The 19,039-nt window shown below is 48.6% G+C and overlaps 1 protein-coding gene across 1 annotated transcript in view; it reads right to left on the bottom strand.

Annotated features, from left to right (window-relative positions):
* LOC121876553 (nuclear hormone receptor FTZ-F1 beta-like) overlaps positions 1-19,039 on the bottom strand; it is a 166,538-nt gene that overhangs the window by 22,955 nt on the left and 124,544 nt on the right. The window contains exon 5 of the mRNA XM_042381752.1: positions 15,072-15,170. Within this exon, the coding sequence (XP_042237686.1) occupies positions 15,072-15,170 (99 nt within the window). The remainder of the gene's footprint in view (positions 1-15,071; positions 15,171-19,039) is intronic.

Raw genomic sequence — 19,039 nt, 5'->3', positions numbered from 1 at the left:
CTCAAGTGTTTACAAACGGAAGCACGTGGTGGATGACGCCAGGAGTGACGTCGGGGTGGGCAGCTGTTGGCACGTAGACACTGCCTCGTGGTGGTGGTGGTGGTGGTGAGGAGTTGCTAGGTGAAGCCAAAGACGACAATATAAACCTGTACTCCGAGACCTTGGTGTGGGGGGAAGGTGATGGTGAGGTAAAAAGGAATAGGTAGGTGGTGGTGAGGAGGAGAGACAGAGGAGGGGGAGAGACAGAGGAGGAGGAGAGACAGAGGAGGAGGAGAGACAGAGGAGGATGAGATAGAAGAAATGGGTAATGGAGACTTTTGAACTTATCTCACTAAAATTCCTTCCCCAACACAAACAACCACCCTGTATATATCTTTAATTATCTCTTAATGATTATCTCTCGTCTCTCACTCCACCGGGGAAAGTCTCTATGATTATCTCCAAACAAAAAAATCTTACCACTATTTTCATATTATTCTTCCTTCCGGTAAAGGAGATAAATTACGTGGTTAATTTTTTTTTCTAACCCGGAAAGATGAGTTGTGTGTGTGTGTGTGTGTGTGTGTGTGTGTGTGTGTGTGTGTGTGTGTGTGTGTGTGTGTGTACTGTAGGTGTGTGTGTGTGTGTGTGTGTATGTGTAGGTGTGTGTGTGTTTGTACGTAGGTGTGTGTGTGTGTGTGTGTGTGTGTGTGTGTGCATGAGGCAGTGCAACACCCTGAAGACCTTAGCAAGGACACGGCCAGACTCGTCACGGCAGAGACACGCATCAGTAATTCTCCTCTCACTTCTCACTACCTACTACCACAAAAACAGCTCATTAATAGTCGTCCGTCACCCCAATGCATTAATGGGTGTCTTTAAAAGCCATGTATGTATGCATACAAATATGTACTTGTGTATGAATATAGGCAAGCATGTACATAAACATGTGCACATTGGTGTAATGTACGCATAGAAGTGGATGTAAAGAAGCTTGTATGTATGTATATGTATGTATGTATGAAGGATTTAACATACAGGAGACTGACAGATGGCTGAGTGAGTGAATTATTTTGTTTGGAGAGAGAGAGAGAGAGAGAGATAGAGAGAGGAGACAGGGAGAAGGGAGAGGGGAGGGGAGAGGGAGGGGAGAGAGAGAGAGAGAGAGAGAAGGAGGGGAGGGAGGGAGGGAGGGAGGGGAGGGAGGGAGGGGGGGAGGGAGGGGAGGGGAGGGAGGGAGGAGGGGGAGGGGAGGGAGAGAGGAGGGAGAGGGAGGGAGGAGGGAGAAGGGGAGGGGAGAGAAGGAAGGGGAGAGGGAGGGAGAGGAGGAAGAAGGGAGGGAGAGGGGAGGGGGAGAGGGAGGGGAGAAGGAAGGGAGGAGGAGAGGAGGGAGAAGGAAGGGAGAGGGAGGGAGAGGGAGGAAGAGAAGGAAGGGGAGAGGGGAGGGGAGGGAGGGGAGAGAAGGAAGGGAGAGGGAGGAGAGAGAGAGAGAAGGAAGGGAGAGGGAGGAGAGAGAGAGAGTAGGGAAGGAGAGGAGAGGGAGAGGAGGGAGAGAAGGAAGGAGAGTTGGAGGGGAGAGGGAGAAGGTAGAGAAGGGAAGGGGAGGGAGGGGAGAGAGAGAAGGAAGGAGAGAGGGAGAGGAGAGGGAGGGAGAGAAGGGAGGGAGAGGGAGGGGAGAGGGAGGGAGAGAGAGAGGGGAGAGGGGAGGGGAGAGGGAGGGAGGGGAGGGAGAGGGAGGGAGGGAGGGAGAGGAGGGAGGGAGAGAAGGAAGGGAGAGTGGGAGGGAGAGGGAGAAGGAAGAGAGGGGGAGGGGAGAGGGAGAGAGGGAGAGGAAGGGAGAGGGGAGGGGGGAGGGAGAGGGAGGAAGGAGAGGGAGGGGAGAGAGGGAGAGAAGGAAGGGAGAGGAGGGGAGAGAGGGAGAAGGAAGGGAGAGAGGGAGGGGAGAGGGAGGGAGAGAAGGAAGGGAGAGAGGGAGGGGAGAGGAGGGAGGGAGGGAGGGGAGGGAGGGAGAGGGAGGGGAGAGGAGGGAGAGAAGGAGAGGGAGGAGGGAGAGAAGGAAGGAGAGTGGGAGGGGAGAGAGAGGGAATAGGAAGGAGAGGGAGGGAGAGGAGGGAGAGAAGGAAGGGGAGAGGGGAGGGAGAGGAGGGAGAGAAGGAAGGGAGAGGGGAGGAGAGGAGAGAGGAATAGGGAAGGGAGAGTGGGAGGAGAGGAGAGAGGGAGAAGGGAGAGGGGAGGGGAGAGGAGGGAGAGAAGGAAGGGAGAGGAGGGAGAGGAGAGAGAAAGAGGGAAGGGAGAGGGAGGGAGAGGAGAGAGGAGAAGGAAGGGAGAGGAGGGGAGAGGAGGGAGAGAAGGAAGGGAGGGGAGGGAGAGGAGAGGGAGAGGAAGGGAGAGGGGGAGGGGAGAGGAGAGAGGGGAGAAGGAAGGGAGAGGGAGGGGAGAGGAGAGAGGGAGAAGGAAGGGAGAGGGGAGGGAGAGGGAGAGGGAGAGGAAGGGAGAGTGGAGGGGAGAGAGAGAGGGGAGAAGGAAGGGAGAGTGGGAGGGAGAGGAGAGAGGGAGTAGGAAGGAGAGGAGGAGAGGAGAGAGGAGAGAAGAGGGGGGTTGTCATGCGAGTCGAGGTATAAATACACACTTGGCCAGCACCTGCACTTTAAGAACCACCTGACGTAGAGAGAGAGAGAGAGAGGAGAGAGAGAGGAGAGGAGAGAGAGGGGAGAGAGAGAGAGAGAGAGAGAGAGGGGAGGAGAGGGAGAGAGGAGAGGAGAGAGAGGGAGAGAGAGAGGAGAGAGAGAGAGAGAGAGAGAGAGAGAGGAGAGTGAGAGAGAGGAGAGTGAGAGAGAGAGAGAGAGTGGGAAAGAAGAGGGGAGAGAGAGAGAGGGGAGGGGTGGGGAGAGAGAAAGTAGAGAGAGAGAGGGAAAGGAGAGGGAGAGAGAAATAGAGAGAGAAAGTAGAGAGAGAGAGAGAGAGAGAGAGAGAGAGAGAGAGAGAGAGGAGAGGGGAGAGGTGAGAGAGAGAGAGAGAGAGAGAGAGAGAGAGAGAGAGAGAGAGAGAGAGAGAGAGAGAGGGGGGGGGGGGGGGGGGGAGGAGGGAGAGGAGGAGGGTGGAGAGGGAGAAGGGGAGAGAGAGAGAGAGAGAGAGAGAGAGAGAGAGAGAGGGGAGGAGGAGGGGTGGGGAGAGAGAGAGTGGGAGAGAGAGGAGAGAGAGAGAGAGTGTATGAATGACCAAGTATGATCACTAAACAAGTATGAATTCGTCACTGTACAGGTGTATACATAAACAGATGAGTAATAGTGAGGGAAGTGCGTAGGCAGGTGTGAGAGGTCGATACTAAGGTAACACCTGCAGCACGTGTGACCCACAACAGGTGTCCAGGGGTCGTCCTGAGAGAAGACAGGTGTGGCGGACGACCTTCAACAGTAAGGGGAACGGAACGAGCAGGGGGGAGTAGGTTAAAAAGGGGAGGTTAGGAGGGGAGGGGGAGAAGGGTAGGTTGGGGAGGGGAGGAGGGGAGGAAGGGTAGGTTGGGGAGGGAGGGAGGAATGGAGGAAGAAAGGTGAAAGGGAGGAGGGGGAGGGAGGAAAGGGAGGGGAAGGAAGAGGTAGACGGGAGGATAACATGAAGACAATGGAAGACAGGAACAGACAGATCCAAGAACGAGACAGTGGCTCAGACAGTCAGCAAGTGATATGTTTTACTTCCTTCCCTCCTCTTCCTCCCTTCCTCTACTTCCTCCTTCCTTCCTCTCTTCCTCCTACTTCCTCCCTTCCCTTCCTCCCCTTCCTCCCTTCCTTCCTCCCTACTTCCTCCCTTCCTTCCTCCCCACTTCCTCCTTCCTCCTTCCTTCCTCCCTCCTCCCTCCCTTCCTTCCTCCCTTCCTTTCTTCCTTCCTCCCTTCCTTTCTTCCCTTCCTCCCTCCTTCCTCCTTCCTTTCTTCCTCCTCCTCCTTTCTTCCTTCCTCCCTTCCTTTCTTCCTTCCTCCTCCCTTCCTTTCTTCCTTTCCTTCCTCCCTTCCTTTCTTCCTTCCTTCCTCCTTCCTTTCTTTCCTTCCTCCCTACTTCCTCCTTCCTTTCTTCCTCCCTTCCTCCTCCTTCCTTCCTCCCTTCCTTTTCCTTCCTTCCTCCCTTCCTTTCCTTCCTCCCTCTCCCTTCCTTTCTTCCTCCTTCCTTCCTCCTTCCTTCCTCCTTCCTTTCTTCCTCCCTTCCTTCCTTCTGAACAAATGTTGGAGGAGTGTTATTTAGAGTATGTACTGTGTGAGAGAGAGAGAGAGAGAGAGAGAGAGAGGGGGGGTACTTCTGTGTGTTGCTTGTTTGTTGTTCGTCTTCGTTTATGTATGCAAGTATGTGTAACATTTTGTAAGGGTGAAATGTTTGACCTGAATTGTAGTTCCACACACACACACACACCATCACCTTATGTGTAGGTGTATTCATGTACAAGTAGTAAAGGTGTACCAAATTACAGGTGGTGTAGCATCACAGGTGAACGCTGCGGTCGCTCCATAACGAAACATAAGCCAAAAGTGACAAAAAATAGGTAGGGTGGCGGAGGAACACACGTACCACCACCCACAACAACCACGAACCTCGCTAACTAGAAAACGCTTAATATATTCCTTTTATTCACACGATTATCAAACTCTACGCGGGCTCGTCATTCTACTAAGAAAACGTACCAGAAATCCTGCCTGCCCCAGCACCTGTTTAAGGTGGGAGGTTTCCTGTTAAGAGTAACGGGACAGCTTGGTATATCCGCTAAGGTTAGGGAAAGTTCGCTATATTTAGCATTGTCGCGTGAGTGAAGGCGGGGCTTCCGTCCACCAGTGGCGGTATGTAGCCACACGCGCCAGGTGACGACAGTCTTAGTACCCCGCGCCATGTGCCTCTCACCACACCTTGTGTCTCTCTCACTGCACCTTCCGACTCTTACCATGCCTTGTATCTCTCACCACGCCTTCTGTCTCACCACGCCGTGTATCTCTCTCACCACACTGTATCTTTCACCATATCTTGTGTCTCTCGCCACATCTTGTGTTTCTCACACTCGCCATATAATTCTAACCCCACGCCCAGTCTCTCTCATTACCCATGGTAGAAACCCAAGGCGTGGTGAGAGAGAGAGAGAGAGAGAGAGATGTACTCACCCTGGCAACGACAGAGATAACAGACCATGTTACTCTGACCCTTCTCCTTCTCACTTCTCAGTCTCTCCCTGCCCTCCCCCACCTTTCCACTCACATCACCCTCAACCAACCTAACCCAACCCAACCCACACACCTCCCCAACAACCCACACACCACAACCCACACACCTCCCTCACAACCCACACACCTCCCCCACAACCCACACACCACACCTTCCCCCACAACCCACACACCTCCCCTCACAACCCACACACTCCCCCACACACACCCCCCACACAACCCTCCTCACAACCCACATACCTCCCTCAAACCCCACACCTCCCCCACAACCCATACACCCTTCCACAACCCACACACCCTCACAACCCCCACTCACCCACACACCTCCCCACAACCCACACCTCCCCTCACAACCCACACCCCACAACCCCCACACACACCCCCCATCACCCCACACACCTCCTCACAACCCACACACCTTCCCCCCACAACCCACACAACCCCACACCCCCCCCCACAACCCACACACCTCCTCACAACCCACACACCTCCCCACAACCCATACACTCTCCACAACCACACACCCCCCCACAACCCCTACACACCTCTCACAACCCACACACACCTCCCACAACCCATACACCTCTTCCACAACCCACACACCTCCCCACACACCCACACACACTTCCCCACAAACTCACACACACCTCCCCGACAACAGGATCAAACAGAGAAACAAACAGATAACGAACATTAGTGTGACGTTGATCTATATATATAACACTAATGAATAACGGGGGTCAACAGTGTTATTTTGGAGAGATAAGAACACCTGTTGGCGCATAACTTGCCCTCCTCCCCCCCTCCTTCTCCCCTGCCCCCCTTCCTCCTCTGCCCTCCCTCCATGATGGCTGCTCAAAGTCAAGGCCACGGGGGAGGCCTGATTAGTGGTGGTGGTGATGATAGGTGGTGGTGGTGATATGGTGATGATGTTAATGGTAGCAAAGGGTGTAGTGATGATGTAGTAGTAGATGATGAAGAACCAACCACACACACACACACACACACACACACACACACACACACACACACACACACACACACACGTCACTGCCCGCAAACACCAATTAACTACTATCAAGAGTTTTCAAGGTTTTAAAGGTCTTACCTGGAGGTGTGTGTGTGTGTGTGTCCGGATGGGAAAGGGGTAGGAGGAGAGGGGAGGAGGGGGGGAGAAGATAGGAGGAAGAGTATATGGGAGAGAAAAACGTGAGGGAGGAGAGTAAAGGATGAGAAGGAGAATAGACGGAATAAAATCAGAAAGGGGAGGAGGAAGTAAGGGTAAAGGAGGAGGAGGAGGAGGAGGAGGAGGGTGTTCCAGGAAGAGACTTTACTCAGAGAGAAGCTAAACATCGGTCACCTGGAGACTCTTGTCACGTCTCTGTCTGTCTGTCATTATTTTGCTTTAGTGTGTGTGTGTGTCTGGGCAGAGAGAGAGAGAGAGAGAGAGAGAGAGAGAGAGAGAGAGAGAGAGAGAGAGAGAGAGAGAGAGAGACTTAAATACTCATGTTAATGGCGCAGCTGAATGGATAAACTTACAATTTAGTAAAAAAAAAAAAATAGCACCTCATCAGTGTAAACGAGAAAACAATTTGGTGTTACGAAAATATAGTCAGAAAATATAGAGCGATGCGCCATTTGACCCCGTATAGTAGCGCACCTTTCTCACCGTTACAATGTGCAATAAAGCGCCGTTACAAAACACAAAAGAACTCCGTTACAATAAGCAACAGAGTACAGTCACAATGCGCAATAGAGCACCTTAACGTTACAATGCGCATTAGAACACCGTCACAATGCGCAATAGAGCACCATCCCTTGCGCATTAGAGCACCGTTACTTTGCGCAATACAGAACTGATCTACATGGCTGCTGTGGTGTAATAATAAGGAAGAAAATGGAAAATGTGAATGTGGATAGCTACACCTGATCCACACCTGCTGAAGTCTTGAAAAACACAAGTTACGAGACGACGACAAACAACCTTCGTGTGCGTAGCTTTGTGTGGCGTAGCTTTGTGTGGCGTAGCTTTGTGGGGCGTAGCTTCGTGTGGCGTAGCTTCGTGTGGCGTAGCTTCAATGAACTTGTCAGTGAAGGTTTGAGAGGGGAAATCCGGGCTCTGTTAAACTCGTGCTATCTCCAGCTGTGTACGTATATTCAGCGCTAAATTCGCCCCCTTTCCTGACTTAATAATATTTGTTCTCGCGTGAGGAATGTTTTTTTTTCTCCCAATGGTTTAATGTGGTTGATGATCGTTAATTGATCAGCCTTGTTTTTAGTACTGGTCTATGCACCCACCCACCCACCCCCCCCCCACATGACGTCATCCGTGGGAGGAGGGACCACCGGGCCAAGGATGGATGAGAAACGTTTATCAGGTTGAGTCACTTTTTCCTGGGTAGCTCTCGTCACCCCGGCCAGACCTGACCTTTAACTATCTTTCTCTTCTTTTCCTTAACATTCCCCCCACACCACACGCCGGCGGTATACTTTTTGTTGGTCTTTTACGTCTTCACAACACCCAACTTAGTACATGTGTTACCAAGCAACACACACACGTCACCCAGTACACTTAGAGAAACATCACATGAAAATTAACTACCCTAAAGCTACCTGGGGGTTAAATTAGGTTCTTAGATTAGGTTAGATTAGGTTGGGTTAGAATAGTTTGGGTTAATTCAGAGGGTGTTAATCTTAAGACATAAACTGGGGGGGGGTGCCAAATCTTCACCTAACACTACTGTAAGGGCCAGGAGACACACGCTGGCACCCCACACGCAGCAGTGCCACTATAGGAGCACACGTCACGGTGAAGAAAAGTGGACCTGAGTCACTACACGAACTTACACTTGAGGAAAAGTTAACACTGATGACCAAACCAACTGACACCCTCCATCTTGAGTCCTGATGTGAGAGATAGTCTTCACGACCAGATGACTAGATGACCAGATTACCAGACGACCAGTAGACCTGACGACCAGATAACTAGATGACCAGATTACCAGACGACCAGTAGACCTGACGACCAGATGACTAGATGACCAGATTACCAGTAGACCTGACGACCAGATGACTAGATGACCAGATTACCAGACGACCAGTAGACCTGACGACCAGATAACTAGATGACCAGATTACCAGACGACCAGTAGACCTGACGACCAGATGACTAGATGACCACATTACCAGACGACCAGTAGACCTGACGACCAGATAACTAGATGACCAGATTACCAGACGACCAGTAGACCTGACGACCAGATGACTAGATGACCAGACGACCAGATGACCAGTAGATCAGACGAGCAAACGACCAGACGAGCAAACGACAAGACTACCACAAGACCAAACAGCCAGTAGACCAAATGACCAAACAACAAGAATACCAGACGAGCAAACGACCAGACGACGAGCAAAAGATAAGCCTACCCCCCCCTAGACGACCTCCCTTCACAGCTACGTCAGCAAGGAGATGTGAGTGACAGCCACCAAGTTCACATGCAGAGGAATGTGCCGACACACACAGTCTGCCCTTGAGAGAGAGAGAGAGAGAGAGAGAGTGTGTGTGTGTGTGTGTGTGTGTGTGTGTGTGTGTGTTCGTCTCGCCAATCCTAGAGAAAACCCTTCATATAGTCCCAGAAGCCCCCTAACCCACCTCAACCCTACAATCCTTCCCCCTCACATACTCTCCTTCCCCCCTCACCTTACTCTCCCTTCCCCCTCACCTTACTCTCCCTCCCCCCTCACCTTACTCCCTTTCCCCTACTCTCCCTTCCCCTCTTGCCCTTCCCTTCCCCCCTTCCCCTACTCTCCCTTCCCCCTCACCTTGCTCTCTTCCCCTCACCTTCTCTCCCTTCCCTGCCTCTCCTTCCCACCTTCTCTCCCTTCCCCCTCACCTTGCCTCCTTCCCCCTCTCTCCCTTCCCCTCCTGCCCTCCTCCTTCCCCTTCCCCCTACTCTCCCTTCCCCCTCACCTTCCTCTCCCTTCCCCTCACCTTACTCTCCCTTCCCCCCTTGCTTACTCTCCTTCCACCTTCTCTCACTTCCCCCTCACCTTACTCTCCCTTCCCCCCTCCCACCTTGCTCCTCCTTCCCCCCTCACCTTCCTCTCCTTCCCCCTCTTGCCTCTCCTTCCCCCTCACCTTCTCTCCTTCCCCTCACCTGCCTCCCCCTTCCCCCCCTCACCTTACTCCCTTCCCCCTCACCTTACTCTCCTTCCTCCTCTTATCCTCTCCCTTCCCCCTCACCTTACTCTCCCTTCCCCTCACCTTCCTCCCTCCCCCTCCCCACCTTGCCTCCCCTTCCCCCCTCTCTCCCTTCCCCCCTCTGCCCTCTCCCCTTCCCCCTCTCTCCCTTCCCCCTTACCTTACTCCCTTCCCCTCCCCTTACTCTCCCTTCCCTTACCCTTCCCCCTCATACTCTCCCTTCCCCCTCACCTTACTCTCCTCCCCTCACCCTTACTCTCCCTTCCCCCTCACCTTACTCTCCCTTCCCCCTTCACCTTACTCTCCCTCCCCCCCTCACCTTTCCTCATCTTTCCTTCAATACTAAAAACAAGTAAAAAATAACTCAAACAAATTAACTCCATAACATAAACAATACACAATATTAAAAGGTCAAGGTACACAGGAAATACCACTAAAGTAACTAATATATATAGTATGTAAAGTAAATCTATGTATACGAACTAAATATAGCAGGTCAACTATCATTAAATTATTCCTAAAATATGAGTCTTTTTTAAGTATATACTATTATAGAAAGTGATATATGACTAAATTATAGCCCTACATATTTAATGAAATATACCTAAATATAGGAACTGAATATATCTAACTATAGCACTTTGAAATTATAACTAAATATAGTAAGTTAAAGTATAATCAAATCATAAAATATAACTCAAAATAATCTAACTTTACCCAACCCAACCTAACCAAATATACCCAATATTTCAACTATATGCCACAAACGTTTACTTTCAGTTAATATTAAATCTCATTAACACCAATAATAAACATTCTAACACAACAAAATACCGATTATGTTAAGACCAGACTCAGTTACCTTGCCGCAATGAACGTTTGAGAATGTGAGCCTCAGACGTTATGTCACGCGAGCGAAACAATAACACGGGCGTGACCTTGAGGCTAGCCAATCACTGACGCTGCCTCCACCAACGTGTATGTATATATGTATGTATGTATGTATGATGTGTGTATGTATGTATGTGTTATCTATATTCGTAGTCTGTTACATTAATTAAAAGTGATATCGGTAGTTTTAATGTTATCTTACGTGTGATCAGCAAAGATAACTAAGAATGCACTGTAGATTATTATCAAGACGTGTTATCCGAGGTCTTGGTGTTATCGATATCATTTTGTGTTATCAGCTATTTCATTAGTCTTGGGTTGTTATCAATAGCTAAGTTATTATCAATAGTCTTAGGTTGTTATCATTAATCAACCTTTGCCCCTTGAGTAGTCTTAGTGTTATCAATCATGTTATCATCACCTCTATTACTCTTATGCATCAATGATATCAGGATCGTCATCAGATGTTATATTGAATCATGATGTTATCCCCTTAGGCTGTTATCTTAGCCCTTCGCCTCCTTCCCCTCCCCCTACCTGTAATCATTAAGCATCAGGTGTTATCTCCACATCTGACTCAGGTCATCGTTGGATTTGTGTGTGTGTGTGTGTGTGTGTGTGTGTGTGTGTGTGTGTGTGTGTGTGCGTGTGACCTTTTCTCCTTCAACCTTACAGTCTCAGTGCAATATCGACGCCATTTTGAGTACAATGACTCAGATAACGGCTAAGAGAAGATGAGGTCATTCACTTATAGTCCAGTGACATTAAACCTGGAGTAAGGTGGTCGCTGGAGTAAGGTGGTCGCTGGAGTAAAGATTGGTCGCTGGAAATCGAAATTGGTCGCTGGAAGTAAGGTGGTCGCTCAAATAAAGGTGGTCGCTGGTAAAGACTGGTCGCTGGAAATACGGTGGTCGCTGGATAAAGTGGTCGCTGGAGTAAGGTGGTCGCTGGAATAAGGTGGTCACTGGAAGTAAGGTGGTCGCTGGAAATAAGGTGGTCGCTGGAGTAAGGTGGTCGCTGGAAGTAAAGTGGTCGCTGGAAATGGTGGTCACGGAATGGGTGGTCGCGCTGAAGTACGGTAGTCGCTGGAAGTAAAGTGGTCGCTGGAAGCAAAATTGGTCGCTGAGTAAGGTAGTGCTCGTCGTGATTACTCAAATATGTTAAGCCAATCTTTCAACATGATCTTGCAAAATCAACATTATCCTTGGACCGAAATTGATCAAAAGTTAGAGGCAACTAGATGACAATTAACCCAACCAGCTGCGCAAATTTCAACAAGAAAGGTTCACGTATGGCCAAGGTAAGGGTTGTTATAATCAGCTGAACGAGGTAGACGGACCAATTCAACCCAATCCAAATTCGCCACTGGTGATAAAAACGAGTCTTTGTGTAATGTCTGTTATTTCCTTCCTCTTAGCTCTCTTCCTTGGTCTATAAACATACGTGTATTGGTAAAGTGTGTAGGCAAGTAGCACTCAAACAATCCCAGCTAATAACATATCCAAACAATCACAGAAAGTAATACACTCCAAATAATCCCAGCAAGCAACACAATCAAACAATTCCAACAAGTAACACATCTATTCAATCCCAGCTAGTAACACACTCAACCAATCCTAAGCGAGCAACACGCCCAAACAATCCTAGCAAGCAGAACACTCAAACAATCCTAGCAAGCAGAACACTCAAACAATCCTAGCAAGCAGCAACATCCGACACCCCAGCAAGCAACACGAGATAGAATGAGAGAACCGTAGAAGAGATAAAAATATGAAGGAGGAGGAGGAGGAGGAAGAGAAGAAGGAGGAAGGGGAGGAGGAGGAAGAGGTGATTCACGTTAGAGATTTTACAAGATACCAAAACCTGTAAAGAAAGAAATAGAGAGAGAGAGAGGCAGGAGTTGCGAGAGTGTGGTATTTGGGCAACAGGAGTTGAGAGGCGACGTCGAGCTGAGTGAGTAAGCAGGGCAGAAACAGGTGGCCGCCTCCCCCTCCCACTCGCAGCCAAGCACGGTGCCATTCTGACCTTGTCTACAGAGTCATGCTTTGAAAAGACATGTAAGACATGCCGTTGAAGAGTAAAAAGCGGGGGGGTCAGGGAGATGGGGAGGAGACACTGGGGAAGGGGAGAAAAACAACTTAAGGTGGTACTGGGATTCTAGGACTGAAGGGGACGTGGTAGACTTCATGCCTCTCTCTCTCTCTCTCTCTCTCTCTCTCTACAAAAATTACAGGTGAATGAGTCTTCAAGAGGTGGAGCAGACGAACACATGGCCATAACGAGTCCTTCCCACTGACCACTGCCAAGGATAACCTACGTGTCCCTCTGTATCCTACATAACAAGTGTACTAGGCAGGATATCTACAGTGTTGCCTGGTGTAATAATGTGTACTAGGCAGGATACAGTGTTGCCAGGTGTAATAATGTGTATTAGGCAGGATATCTACAGTGTTGCCTGGTGTAATAATGTGTACTAGGCAGGATACAGTGTTGCCTACATCATGAGTATTTGACTTGTGTGTCACCAAGTATCGCCACAACTACTATCACCACCAGCATAACTATTATGTTGACTACCCTCACAACTATATCACCACTATCACCACCACCACTACTACCACCATTACCCTCAACTAATACTACTGCCTTCATCTCTAATCGTTGATGGCCATTGTCAATAATATACTTCACCTTTTAGAAGAGAGAGAGAGAGAGTTCAGTAATCCCTCTTGACATCTCAGGAACATTAAAACCACGAGTACATCAACGCGACAATATTATCAAAAAACCCAAACAAAAAAACCCACAGCTTTGGGGGTTTGTGTCTCCTTATAGCAACTTTTACCCATTTTAAAATCCAAAACACAAACACAAATTCCATCGACCTCCACTACCAGAGTCCCAAACATTGTTATATGACGCAGTAAACCCCATCTCCTTCCTCCTGCTGCTGCACCTTACCTCTCTTGCCCCTCCTCATCATCTCCCCTGGCGTGAGACGTCATGGTGACCTCGCAGAAGGCGCGGAGGAGAGCATTTTCCCAGGGATGTTAGCGGGCAGGGAGGAGGGGGAGAGAGAGAGAGAGAGAGAGAGAGGGCAGGTGGCGGGGAACACGTTGACTGTACCTTACGCGGCACATAGCTCCTGTGGACGCCGCCCCTGACTCACGCCACAAAAATCTACCTCACTCTTGACTGCTGGTGGAGTCCCTTTACCACACGGCTCGGTTCCTGTTGATGACTTGGTACTCTAGTGACGGACCCTTAGTGACTGGTTCTGGAGATGAGTGGGACTGATAACTGGTTGTACCGAGTGTTGGGATGACTGAGGAAGTGCGTATAAAAGGCTTTCTGGTTACTTGCTATTTGGGGAGGGGAGGGGAGGGGAGGGGAGAACAAAGTGTGTGAGGAAGGATGGTGGGGGAGAACTATGCAGGAGAGATGAGAGAACAAGAAGAGGTGACAGGAAGAGAGAAGAATCCAAGGTAAAAGGGAGAATAGGCGAGGACAGAATAACTCATAGGAGAGGGAGGCCAAAGGAGGGGAGGGGAGAAGAGGTCATAGAAGAAGCAGGACAAGAGAGGGAGGGGAGAAGAACGGAGGGGAGGGGAGAAGAGGTTATAGAAGAAGCAGGACAAGAGAGGGGAGGGGAGAAGAGGGGAGGTGCACCAATGTATCCAATTAGAAAGCCAAATTACATTCCTGCATGGTCAATTAACTGAGAAAATTGGCGGTGTAATGAATGTTTACTATTAGGGTGATGACTGGGGTTAGGTATACCGTGTGTGTGTGTGTGGCTAGAAGCTTACACACACACACACACACACACACACACACACACACACACACACACAGTAAACTCGTGTTGTCAAGATGATGTGGCAGGGGAAGGACGCTTGTAGTGTCAGCTGCGGAGGACACACACTATCTCCACCTGGTCCTGCTCTCCCTCCCTCCCTCCACTCACACACACCACAACACACACTAACACACACACACAGAGTTCACCTTCCTATGATTCATCTTCTCTCTCTTTTTCATTCTTTTGTCAGAATGTCATTTCCATGTCTTCTTTCTAACCCCTTGAGTACGATGACTTATTACCTTGGATATGACGACTTCACCCACGATGACTTAACCCCTCGAGTATGATAATCTACCCTCTTGACTAGATGAAAAACTTAATTATGAGACGATAGACGGGATGAACCTTCACCTCATTACAGATACTAACAATAACAACAACAACAACAATAACAACAACAATAACAACATGACTGAACGTTTGTCGGGTGCTGGAAGTCTCTTGAAATATAACATAAAAATTACCAGAGACATTAACACCAACTGACGTTACCCATACAGAGATTCGAACAGGTGACCAATGGATCTCGAACCAGGATAACCACTCAGCCAATATATACAATAGCATTAAATATCAGTAAATGTTGACATAATATACTGGTACAAAATATAATAGGAATATTCTAGAATAAAACTGAGAAATGTTTTAGTAAATATTACAAGGAAAAGTTAACACAGTACTGGCCGTTCTTCCTGGCCTTGAGAGAGAGAGAGAGAGAGAGAGAGAGAGAGAGAGAGAGATACATACATGCAAAGAAACATACATACATACATACATACATGCAAAGAAACATACATACATACATACTGTACATACATACATACATACATACATACATACATACATACATACATGAAAACAATGATAGAGAGATACATACATACAAACACAGAGAGAGAGAGAGAGAGAGAGAGAGAGAGAGAGAGAGAGAGTACCTGTCTGATGGTGGGTTTCTCATGGTCATGGTCGGACCCCTGAGACATAGGAGACATGGGTGACATAGGCTCCTCCGCGTCCACCCGCATCTGTTCCTCCTGTAACAACCAACGCCGGAGTCAGTAGGGGTGGTGGGGGTGGGGGTGGGGGGGAAGGGGTAGTTGGGGGGTAGGTAGTTGGTGGGTAGGTGGGTTGGGGGGTGGGGTAAGGGGGGTGGTAGTTGGGGGTAGGTGGATGGGGGTGGTGGAGGGTGGTGGTGAGGGGAGGGAACAGGTGAAAATGGGTGTTGGGAGGAGGAGGGACAGGGAGGTGAGGGAGGAGGGGGGGGAGGATGGGAGGAGGGCAGTGGAGGAGGGGGCGGTGTTGGGGGGGAGGAGGAAAAAATTAAAACTGAAGAAAAAAGTTGACAAACAATAAAACAAAAAATTAAAACAAACAAAATAAACAACAAAATAACAAAAGAATCATCCACAAAAAACAATATTAATTTTAGTATAAACATTAAGATACAATAAACACTAATAAACAAACAAACACAAACACCATTAAAATATTCTACAAATGTAACATAAAAATATTAACAATATAACAATAATTAGAACACATTTTATACAACAATCAACAAAATCAGATCTGAAACTCACCATTCTTCACTGCGTTAGTCAGCTCAATATCCGCCTTTCCTGATCTGACTGAGGAGGTTGTTTTTCCCCAGGTGCGACTTAAAACAGCCACTGAGCAATCCCCGGTCACCCTTTAGTTTACATATGGCGTCACACACACACACACACACACACACACACACACACACACACCTGTTGTGCATCACTTACTAAGAAGAGGTTACCTGTGGCTCTCGTGGTGTGGAGAAGTTTATTTTCATAGATGACAGTAGGTGGGGGTCTGTCTGTCTGTCTCTAACTCACTCTATCTGTGTGTGTGTGTGTGTGTGTGTGTGTGTCTTACCCTCTTATCTATCTATCCATTGAACCTTTAAAGATCTATTAAGTGATCAGGTGCTGTGGTTAGGTGATCAGGTAGAGAGGTTAGGTAACTCACTTGAGGCCATTCACTCGTAACTCGCTGTACTCAAAAGGTTCGATATATAAAGAAAAAAATAAACTCTCGGGTTTTAATTCCAACAAAAAATAATACAAATGGTTTACAAACTTACCACTGTGTGTGAGGGTCAGTAAATTGTCGCACTTGAGCTTAAACAAGGTAATAAAGAAGTAAAATGGGTAAAACACTTACCAGTTTGGAAGTAAAGTGTTGTCCGAGGAGGAGGTTCTGGAGAGAGAACCTCCCCTGACCTCCATGGCCTCTGGACAGCATGACGTCACACATAAGGTCGCTGGTGTTGGCCTCCCCGCTCCACATAAAACACTGCTTCTCTCAACTCACTACTAAGGGTCTTAAAGATTACTTTTGGCACTGGCTTGAGCTTCACTGTTTGTCTTTGTTTTTAATTTGTCAAGAGGTTCACAGGTAACTGGGTGGCGGGCGCTGATCAACACTTGGAAGGCACTTTTCTCTCTCTACCTCAGGGCTACTACTGGTTACAGTAATAAGGTTATCACAGTCGGCATCACAGGCAGGCGCTGGCACCAACACTGGCCCGCTACACGGGCCGGTCTGCTACACACGGCAGGTCCTCTACGCGGGAGACTGTCTTCCGGGAGCTCCTCTAAATGGAGTTCCTCTACATGGATCTACAACACGGGGTGTCGTCTACAAGGCAGTAAGCCTGAGCGTTGGGATATCGCTACACACAATTGGACTACGAACCAGGATTTGCGTAGTTCGTCATCTATTGACCATCAACAGCCTCGGTGTCATGTCCAGTGGTCGTAAAGTTCTGCTTAACATTTAGAGCAACTTTTCCTGCATCATGAAGCTCAATAATTTCACATACATTGATAAAATAACCTGTGTGTGACAAAGTGTTAAGTGAGAGGATGAAATCTGGCCAAGACACGGGTCAGAGTCCACCAGTCATGGACCTCCGTAGCGACCAGGTGAGGCGAAAGTCACACTGGCGCGGGGTCACCCACACCAACCTTCTGCCCAACATTAAAATTCTCGTAGTGTTAATAATCATGAACGTGGTGTTGCGGCCGTCCGCTGTGTCATGGTCAAAAGATAGATTTTCAGGAAAGTGCTCGAGGTACGAGTATAAATTAACACGATCGCCCTGATAACGTTCCGTGAAGAACAACTGAGGAACACTGCAGCAGGTGTACTCGAGCGGTAGGGAACATGTGAACCCAGAATGCATGTGGGTCACAGAGTCCTGGTACACAGTAAGCCTGTCCGCCCGGGTCTGACACCTCCCGCCCGCCCGCTGTCTTCCACCAACAATCTTGAAAATTGTGTCACAAACTGCAGTACCCGTACCTGGATCTTCCCTTATTTTCTTTTACCACAACAGTCCCCCCACCCCCCAGTACTCATAAAGAAGAGAGACGCGGGTAAAACAAAGCGAGAGCGCCAGGCTGAGAGGCGCATCACTACCATAACAAAGCCACGTGCCAGGGGGGAGGCGGCCGCTACGCAATAAGACGTCTAAATATACCTGGAAGCTGCTAATTTTACCCCAGGGAGCTACTTCTCTCCTCCTTGAAGGTGAGAAGTTGTCACGGCGTCAGCAGGTGAGAGGCTAAAGTGCTGACACGAGCGGCGAGGGATCCACAACAACAGGGGGAGGAGGAGAGGAAGGGGACGCAGCAGGGGAGGGGAGCGAGATGGTGAGGTCAGGGGTGTTCCCAGCGGCGAGAGAGCCAAGAACGCAGTGGCTGTGGGTGCGGGTGCCAGGGCTCCTCACTACGTAATCTCCTACATACCTCCACCTCACAAAGACTCTCCGGGTCGTTCATGTCGCCAGTTTTTACAGGTTTGAGGCTGACATTCCTGACTTTATAAATACGGAGATGTTGAATGTGTGCTACAGGAGGTCAGTAATATGTGTTGTGGGGGTACTCGGGGTACTCTTTGACGTCGAGTGAACGAGAAAATATAATGACTGACTGATGTTGACTTGTTTTAGGGATAATAATTGACGGTAATTACTGAGGTCATTACGCAGGTCATTTATTTGTCAGGAAGTCAAGGACAAATAATCAAACTTCCCCATATATTAGTTCTCCTTTACCTGCCATCATCACACCTGTCAACACCTTCCACTAACTATTTGTATATTTGTGTAAAGTGTCAAGTATTAAGTAGTTTTATACACATCACTTATAATACCATCTGGGTGTAAAGTGGCATCAAATGGTGTGGAGTGCTTCTACAGACGACTTATAACATCATCTGTGAGAGGTCAAGCATACCCACAACCTCGATACCATGTTATCCAGAGAAGTGTAAAAAATAAATAAATAAATAATCAAAAAACAATAATTCAAAAGCAGAGAGAGAGAGAGAGAGAGAGAGAGAGAGAGAGAGAGAGAGAGAGTTTGGCAAAATGATTGTGTTAGCTTAGTTCTGCACCTCTGCAACAGAAGAGAATACCACTATGAAATGTTGCAAAGTGTCTATATACCATGCACTTGAAGACTGGCTGGTGATGTGAGGAGAGAGGAAAGGTGTACGGAGATAACTCCAACTGTTGGGAGAAATATGCAGGAGAGGAGGGAAGAGGAAGGAGGAGGATGGGTAAGAGTGTGTGTGTGTGTGTGTGTGTGTGTAGAGTGCGTGTGTGTAGAGTGCGTGTGTGTGTAGTGTGCGTGTATGATGGCAGGTGGTGGCTAGGTAAGTACAGTGTCCATATTGGTAGTTACGAGATGATGATGATTTAAAATTTCAACCTACCCTAACCTAACCCTAACGTAACCTAACGTAACTCCACCCAGGTAGTGTTAGGTGAATTTACGGTAAAATGATGAAATAAATTATATAGCATTTTGTCTTAACTGATCACGCCCTTGGTCCACACACACACACACACACACACAAATTCGGATAA

Source organism: Homarus americanus, unplaced genomic scaffold (assembly GCF_018991925.1).
Source record: "Homarus americanus isolate GMGI-L3 unplaced genomic scaffold, GMGI_Hamer_2.0 scaffold28, whole genome shotgun sequence".
Classification (NCBI taxonomy): Eukaryota; Metazoa; Arthropoda; class Malacostraca; order Decapoda; family Nephropidae; genus Homarus; species Homarus americanus.
This window is presented reverse-complemented; position numbering and strand designations above follow the sequence as displayed.